Here is an 8917-nt window from a genome sequence, read left to right on the forward strand (position 1 = left end):
TATGCTATACATTGGCAAATTGAACACCAATAAAAAAATATACAACAAAAAAGAACTACTCTTGTAAAAGTATGGAATGAGTTTGTTTCCATCAACCCATATGGCTTCTTATCTTACTACTGCCAGGCAGATAGACTCGTAACTCTGGGAAACGAACTGGGGGGGTGTTGAAGAGGAAGTGGGCGGGGGCATGGGGTAACTGGGTGATGGGCACTGAGGGGGGCACTTGATGGGATGAGCACTGGGTGTTATGCTATATGTTGGCAAATTGAACACCAATAAAAATAAATTTATACAAAAAATAAATAAATAAAATTTAAAAAAATAAAAATAAGATAGAAGAGGTAGGAAAGGAGTTTGCATCCTGATAGATTCATTCAGTCATTCATTCAACACACATTTCCTGAGCGCCAGCCGCGTGGCACAGAAGCCAGACACATTTCTTGCTCATCTAGAGCTGATGGTCCAGGGTGAAAATCTCTATTGTCATGCAAATGAATGTGTCCCTCGCATGGAAAAATTAATAAACCACTCTGAGGGCCAGTTTTCTCATCTTTAAAATAAAGATGCCTATAGCAGCAGAGCTGGAGCCCAGTGGGCCGGAGCAGAATGGACAGTGATGAGCTAGGAGAGGTACGTAAGGTCAAAACAGGTGGAGGAGCGCCTGGCTGGCTCAGTCGGTGGAGTGGGTGACTCTTGACCTCGAGGGTGCAAATTTGAGCCCCATGCTCAAATAGATATAGGTAGAGATAACTTAAAAATAAAATCTTTTTTTTATTTTTTTATGATAGTCACACACACACACAGAGAGAGAGAGAGAGAGAGAGAGAGAGAGAGAGAGAGAGAGAGGCAGAGGGAGAAGCAGGCTCCATGCACCGGGAGCCCAACGTGGGATTCGATCCCGGGTGTCCAGGATCGCGCCCTGGGCCAAAGGCAGGCGCTAAACCACTGGGCCACCCAGGGATCCCTAAAATCTTTTTTTTTAAAGAAAGAACAGGTGGAGCCTCTTTCTATTTCTACTTTTCTTTTTCTATTTCTACTTTTTAACTGTCAGAGCCTTCACAACAATTTTCAATCTGCAATTGATTTCCTAGTGTAAATCAGGAGTGATTATATTATAATACATGGCTTGTATTTCATTGTATGCAAATTATACCTCAATTCAGAAAATGGGATACCACCACGCACCTAGCAGACTGGCAAAACTTAGACTAACTAATAACAATAAATTGTGGCGAGGATGTGGAGCAATAAGAACTCTTGATCACTCCAGGTGGGAGAGTAATTGGTACAAGCACTTTGGAAAAAGCACTGGTAAATTGTAAAGTCGAAGACCTGCATACCAAATGGCCCAGCAATTGTATTAATAGGAATAGCCTTGGGAAACAGGCACACTAATGTTCCCAATAACCAACTACTAGACGCAACCCATCTGCCCATCAGTAGTAAAAGATGCAAGTGAACTGTAAAATATTCAGCAATATACTTCTATACAGCCATGAGAATGAACTACAGCCTTGAAAACATGAATGAACAAGCCTAATGTTGAATAAAAGAAGCTAAACACAAAGAAATCCATACTCTGTATGGTTTGGTTCATATAAAGTTCAAAAGTAGGCAAAACAAAGGGATGTTGTTTAGGGGCAATAGACTATAAAGATATAAAGAAAAGTGTGGGCACTGGTAGCATAAACATCAGGACAGTGGCTCCACTGAAGTGGAAGGAGGGGAGTGTGATTGGGAGAGACGTGTGGGGCCAAGGTGCTTGACCTGAGTAGTAGTACAAGCGAGTTCATCTTATCATTATTTCCTAAAAATGCATGTTGATGTTTCCTGCTCCTTTATATACATCTGCCAAATTTCATGGTTTTAAAAGTTTTTAAGTGGTCAATAGATGGATTTAATAGCACACTAGAAATAGCCGTAGAGAGAATTAGTAAATTGTAAAACAGAGCTAAAGAAAGCATTCAGGGGCACCTGGGGGGCTCAGGGGGTTAAGCGTCCAACTCTTGATTTTTGGCTCAGATCATGATATCAGGGTTGTGAGATTAAGCCTCGTGTCAGGCTCTGCGCTCAGCAGGGAATCTGCTTGAAATTCTCTCTCTGCCTCTCCCTCCGTCCCTCCCCTGCTCACTCTCTCAAATAAATAAATAAATAAATAAATAAATAAATAAATAAATAAATAAATAAATAAAATCAATCTTAAAAAGTAAAGTGTCCAGGACGTAACACAGAGGCACAAAGAAACACAAAATTTGGAAAATAAAAACACTGAAAATCAGAAGACGTGGAAGATGAAACGAGAAAGTCTAAGAAAATGAAGGGATGGCAAGATTTTAAGAGATTGTCCCAAAGAATTTTCCAGGACTGGGATCCCTGGGTGGCGCAGCGGTTTAGCGCTGCCTTTGGCCCAGGGCGCGATCCTGGAGATCCGGGATCGAGTCCCACGTCGGGCTCCCAGTGCATGGAGCCTGCTTCTCCCTCGGCCTGTGTCTCTGCCTCTCTCTCTCTCTCTCTCTCTGACTATCATAAATAAAAAATAAAAATTAAAAAAAAGAATTTTCCAGGACTGACGAAGTACACAAGTCCAGAAACTCAAGAAGCTCAATAAATCCCAAACAGGAAAACAGTATTAGGTTCACACCTGTACACAAAATCTTAAAACAGCCAGATTTATTTTTTTTAAGATTTTATTTATTTATTCATGAGAGACAGAGAGAGAAAGAGGCAGAGGCACAGGCAGAGGGAGAAACAGGCTCCATGCAGGGAGCCCAATGTGGGACTCGATCCCAGGACTCCAGGATCATGCCCTGGGCCAAAGGCAGGCGCCAAACCGCTGAGCCACCCAGGGATCCCTAAAACAGCCAGATTTAAAAAGCTATTTACCTTTAAAACCATGACCTTCAGACTAAAAACTGACTTCTTAATGGTATCAATGAAATCCAGAAGAGAGTTGAGTAATATCTTCAAATTGCTGAGAGAAAAGCTGTTGGAGAGAAAAAAAAAATAGATCACATTCAAATAATTGGAAGTCAATGTCCTCAGACTTTTCAGCAAAGCACTGGAGAACAAGAAAGCAATGAAGTAATGCCTCCAAACTTGGGGTGGGGGGAATGATTTTCCAACCTAGAATTCTACACCTAAACTACCTGTTGTGAGACTAGACTAAAGACATGAAAGAGCTGAAATCGTTTACCTCGCCTGCATTCTTTCTCTGGAAGCTACTAGAGAAGGAGAACCACTGCAACCAGAGAGGAACCTAAGAAAGAGGTAGGGAGGAGATCTATAAAACAGGTCAAAAGGAAGCAAATGGAATCTCCTGGATGATGGAAGGGGTGCCCAGGTTGTCAGCTGGAGGGCAAGTCAAAAGGCTCCAGAAGAGGGGCGCCTGGGTGGCTCAGTCGGTTAAGTGTCCCTCTTGGTTTTTGCTCAGGTCATCATCTCAAGGTCCTGGGATCAAGCCTTGTGTTGGGCTCTGTGTTCAGGTTCAGCACAGAATCTGCTTGTCCCCCTCCCTCCCTTTGCCCCTCCCCCTGCTCGTACACACACACTCTCTCTCTCTCATAAATAAATAAAATCTTAAAAAAAAGGGGGGGGTTCCAGGAGAGAGCACTCCAAGGGAAAGAAACACATGGAATGCTGGGCATCTTTGGCCAGCTGGAGAGGAGATGTAGACAGCTGGGGGAAGTGCTGGCCGATGATAAACAGTTGAGAATAAGCAACGTGGGAGTGGGGGGAGACAAGTGTTAAGTCTAAGGTAAATGAACCATTGAGAAAGAAAAGAAAAGTCATCCGAGTGATGGCTCAGTTATAACCAGGGTTTCCATGGACTTGATAATGTGAACACCAATGCTCTAACCCAGATCACTGCAAACTGTATGGGAAGGATTGGAGGGGGGTGAGAAAGAGCTACATTATTATTATTATTAAAACCTGATCAATAATTCCTAAAACATGAAAATAAAAAATAGCACTATAAATTATTTTATAATAATTAGGGGCACCTGGGTGTCTCAGTTAGGCATCTGCTTTCAGCTTGTGTTGGGATCTCGGGGTCCTGGGATCGGGCCCCATGTCGGGGCTCCACACTCAGCGGGGAGTCTGCTTGTCTTTCTCCCTCTCCCTCTGCACCTCTCCCCGACTCACGCACTCTCTCCTCTCTCTCAAATAAATAAAATCCTTAAAAACAAAACCAAAAACAATTTAGAGAATTGGGGGTAAATATCAAAAGAAGCAGCTGTAAGGATTGAAAGTGGTTGATTCTAGGGAGTGGACAATTAAGTGGGAGGAAACCAGGGATTGACATGTTTTGCAATAAATCTTTTTTTAAAAAATATTTTATTCATGACACACACACACACACACACACACACATACACACATAGAGGCAGGGACACAGGGAGAGGGAGAAGCAGGCTCCCTGCAGGGCGCCCGACGTGGGACTCGATCCTGGGTCTCTGGGATGAGGCCCTGGGCCGAAGGCGGCGCTAAAACACTGAGCCACCCGGGCTGCCCCTAAAAATAAAATCCTTAAAAGAAAATAAAATGGTAGTAAGAAATAGAGAAAATTAAAAGTTCTTAATGATTGGTTCTATTGCGGAATTTAGATATAAATATAGATATCATTAAAAACTCAAAGTTGATGGGGCACCTGGGTGGCTCAGTGGCTGAGCGTCTGCCTTTGGCTCAGGTCGTGATCCTGGGGTCCCGGGATCAAATGCCACATCGGGCTCCTCACAGGGAGCCTGCTTCTCCCTCTGCCTGTGTCTCGGCCTCTCTCTGTGTGTCTGTCATGAATAAATAAATAACATCTTTAAAAAAAAAACTCTCAAAATTGAGAGAATATGTTGGTGGAAAAATTAAAGATAACCAGCACAAAGAAAAGCCAGGTACATAACATCCAAATAACCAAGGGGAGAAAAACAGTGGAATTCTATTAATCCAAAAAAAGGCAGGAAAGGAGGCACAGAAAGAAGATATTAGGGTAAATAGAAAATATAAAATAGGATGCCAGGGAAGCCTGGGCGGCTCAGCGGCTGAGCATGGCCCAGCGCGTGATCCTGGAGTCCCGGGATCGAGTCCCGCATTGGGCTCCCGGCATGGAGCCCGCTTCTCCCTCTGCCTGTTGTCTCTGCTTCTCTCTGTGTCTCTATCATGAATAAAGAAATAAAATATTTCTTTAAAAAAAATGAGGGAGGGATCCCTGGGTGGCGCAGTGGTTTGGCGCCTGCCTTTGGCCCAGGGCGCGATCCTGGAGACCTGGGATCGAATCCCACGTCGGGCTCCTGATGCATGGAGCCTGCTTCTCCCTCTGCCTATGTCTCTGCCTCTCTCTCTCTCTCTCTCTCTCTCTCTGTGTGACTATCATAAATAAATAAAGATTTAAAAAAAAAATGAGGGAAGTAGGGAACGCCTGGCTAGCCCAGTCCATCCAGCATGCAACTCTTGACCTAGGGTTGTAAGTTTGATCCCCACAGTGGGTGTGGAGGTTGCTTAAAAATAAAATCTTTTGTTTTAAATTTTGTTTATTTATTTATGAGAGACACATACAAAGAGAGAGAGAGAGAGAGGCGGAGACACAGGCAGAGGGAGAAGCAGGCTCCACGCAGGGCGCCCGACGTGGGACTGGATCCTGGGTCTCCGGGATCAGGCCCTGGGCCAAAGGCGGCGCTAAAACACTGAGTCACCCGGGCCGCCCCTAAAAGTAAAATCCTTAAAAGAAAATAAAATGGAAGTAAGAAATAGAGAAAATTAAAAGTTATTAATGATTGGTTCTATTGCGGAATTTATTTATTTATTTATTTATTTATTTACTTACTTACTTACTTTTATTTATTTTATTTATGATAGTCCCACACAGAGAGAGAGAGATCCCGGGTCTCCAGGATCGCGCCCTGGGCCAAAGGCTAAACTGCTGCGCCACCCAGGGATCCCCTCTATTGCGGAATTTAGATATAAATATAGATATCATTAAAAACTCAAAGTTGATGGGGCACCTGGGTGGCTCAGTGACTGAGCGTCTGCCTTTCGCTCAGGTCACGATCCTGGGGTCCTGGGATCGAGTCCCACATCGGGTTCCTCATAGGGAGCCTGCTTCTCCCTCTGCCTGTGTCTCGGCCTCTCTCTGTGTGTCTGTCATGAATAAATAAATAAAATCTTTAAAAAAAAAAAGCTCTCAAAATTGAGAGAATATGTTGGTGGAAAAATTAAAGATAACCAGCACAAAGAAAAGCCAGGTACATAACATCCAAATAACCAAGGGGAGAAAAACAGTGGAATTCTATTAATCCAAAAAAAAAAGGAAGGAAAGGAGGCACAGAAAGAAAGAAATTAGGGTAAATAGGAAATAGAAAATAGGATGCCAGGGACGCCTGGGTGGCTCAGTGGCTGAGCATCTGCCTTTGGCTCAGCGCATGATCCTGGAGTCCCAGGATCGAGTCCCGCATCAGGCTCCCCACGTGGGGCCTGCTTCTCCCTCTGCCTGTGTCTCTGCCTCTCTCTCTGTATGTCTCTCATGAATAAATAAATAAAATATTTCTATAAAGTAAATGAAATAAAATAAAATAGGATGACAATAAGGTGTAATAATCAATGACTCTATGTTATGACCTTGAAGAGAATAATACCATAAATATGTCAGCCTTCTGAACAACCTATAAATTCAATGAAATCCCAATTAAAAACCCAGTGGTAATATCTTATGCCTCTTAAATTAATTGCTTCCTAAATTAATTTGGAAGAGAAAACGCAAAGGAATAGCAAAAAAATTTTTTTTTATTTTTTTTTATTTATTTATGATAGTTACACAGAGAGAGAGAGAGAGGCAGAGACATAGGCAGAGGGAGAAGCAGGCTCCATGCACCGGGAGCCCGACGTGGGACTCAATCCCGGGCCTCCAGGATCACGCCCTGGGCCAAAGGCAGGCGCTAAACCGCTGTGCCACCCAGGGTTCCCGCAAAAAAAAATTTTGAAAGCAAATAATAAATATTCGCTTGGGACAACTGGCTATTTGAAAAAAATTAAATTACAGTGCTACCTTACATCATATACAATAGGAGAGAAAATAAAGAACTAAACATAAAAATCTAACAATAAAAGCATTAGAAGGACATAATAGTGTTTTTACAATCTTTGTGTGAAGAAGAGCTTCCTGAACAAGACTGAATCTAAAATTTCATAAACAAAAAGATTTACATATTTTACTACATAAAAGTTTTCAGGGGTGCCTGGGTGGCTCAGTCAAACATCAAGTCTTGATCTCAGTTGAGGTCTTCATCTAAGGATTGTGGGTTTGAGCTCAGCATTGGGATGCATGTTGGGCGTGGACCTTATTTTTTTTTAAGATTTTATTTATTTATCCATGAGAGGCAAAGAAGGAGGCAGAGGCAGGGAGAAGCAGGCTCCCCACGGAGCAGGGGACTCTGGGATCACGAAGTGAGCCAAAGGTAGCTGCTTAACCAACAGCCATCCAGGTGCCCCGAGCCTATTATTTAAAAAAATTTTTTTCAGGGCCGCCTGGGTCGCTCAATGGTTAAGCTCCTGCCTTCGGCCCAGGGCGTGATCCCGAAGTCACAGGATCGAGTCTCGCGTCGGGCTCCCTTGCTTGGAGCCTGCTTCTCCCTCTGCCTGTGTCTCTGCCTCTCTCGTGAACATATAAATAAATAATCTTTAAAAATATTTTTTTCAAACCTCCCCATGGGAAAAAAAAAGGCATAAAAATCAAAAGCACCATTTAGGTTTCAGTTCAAACACTTCTTAAAACTAAAATATGTCTTAACATTTTTAAAAAGCAACAGGCTGGGGGAAGTCGGTGTGGTTCAGCCCACTAAGCGTCTGCTTTCGTTAGGTTCATGATCTTGGGGTCCTGGCTCAGCCCTGCGTGGGGCTCCCCGATCCGCAGCGGGTTTGCTTCTCCCTCTCCAGCCCGTGTGCCCCTCCCCCGCTGTGCCGCTCCGTCCCTCCTCTCAAATGAATAAAATCTTTACTCACTTGATCTTAGCCAAAAGGGCGAGAAGCCGTGAAATAAAACCTTTTCTAAAAAATCAAAAATCAATGAAAACCCAAAAGCAACAGGTCGTGAAAACAAGATTTGCAATAGGTCTGATGGAGAACAGGCTCATCGACGCGGAAAACTACAAACTGGAAAAGCTCCAACAACCCAGCATCAAACCAGTAAAGGACAGTAATAGACAAATCAGAAAGGACAAGCACCGATGGCAACACGCACACAGAATACGTGCAACTACAAGGTTATCCGGCTAACGTAAATCAAAGCAATGACCGAAAAGAACTTTCTGGTCTGTGAGAAGGCGGCGCGTTAGAAAGACTAACGATACCCAGTGCTGCTGAGGCTGTGGGGAGACGGGCCCTCAGTCATCCGAGGCGTACAGGTCGTTGATGAGCACCCAGGCCGGATCAGGTGACACTGTCAACGATATACCCTTTGCCCCAACAGGAACGGGGGGCGGGGGAGCCCATCCGCATTCAGGGGCGATCGAGGGCTCCCAGTAGCTCGGCAGCTTCGAGTAAAGATGCTCCACAGCAGTTGAACTTAGGATATAGTGTCTTGGGGGCGGGTGTCACACTGTGGGGGAGCCTTTCTGGTTTTTGTAAGATCACTTCCAAGTCAAGGGGACCAGCTCCCTGAGACTACATTGTGACCTTGAGATTGGGAGCTCCCAGCAGACAAGCTCCATCGTGAAAGCTGCAGGCTAGCTTTGGGCTAACGCCACGCCAGCAGTCACAAGGAGCTTGTGGCTTGCCCTACGGAAGGTTCTAGAGAGACAGAGGTCAGCAGAAGGACACCACACTGTCTGAGGACAGCGTTCCGCATCTGCTAAAAAGCCTACCCGGGGAAGGGCTGCTTTGGAGCCTAGGGGACCAACAAAGAGTACAATTCTAGGGTGGCTTTTTTTTT

General features: G+C 44.2%; 1 protein-coding gene across 3 annotated transcripts in view; it reads right to left on the reverse strand.

Annotated features, from left to right (window-relative positions):
• Positions 1-8917, reverse strand: part of TEX28 (testis expressed 28) — a 42715-nt gene that overhangs the window by 10168 nt on the left and 23630 nt on the right. The window contains exons 1-2 of one of the 3 annotated variants that reach the window (XM_025460582.3): positions 8337-8731; positions 2887-2986 (exon numbers count right to left, since the gene is read on the reverse strand). In XM_025460582.3, coding sequence (XP_025316367.1) covers positions 2887-2986; positions 8337-8377 — 141 coding nt within the window. In that variant the 5' untranslated portion in view covers positions 8378-8731. Of the gene's footprint in view, positions 1-2886; positions 2987-4651; positions 4767-8336; positions 8732-8917 lie in introns of those variants that run through there. The other 2 variants (XM_049107045.1, XM_025460583.3) reach the window with 2 other exon arrangements.

The sequence above is a fragment of the Canis lupus genome, chromosome X (assembly GCF_003254725.2).
Source record: "Canis lupus dingo isolate Sandy chromosome X, ASM325472v2, whole genome shotgun sequence".
NCBI lineage: Eukaryota > Metazoa > Chordata > Mammalia > Carnivora > Canidae > Canis > Canis lupus.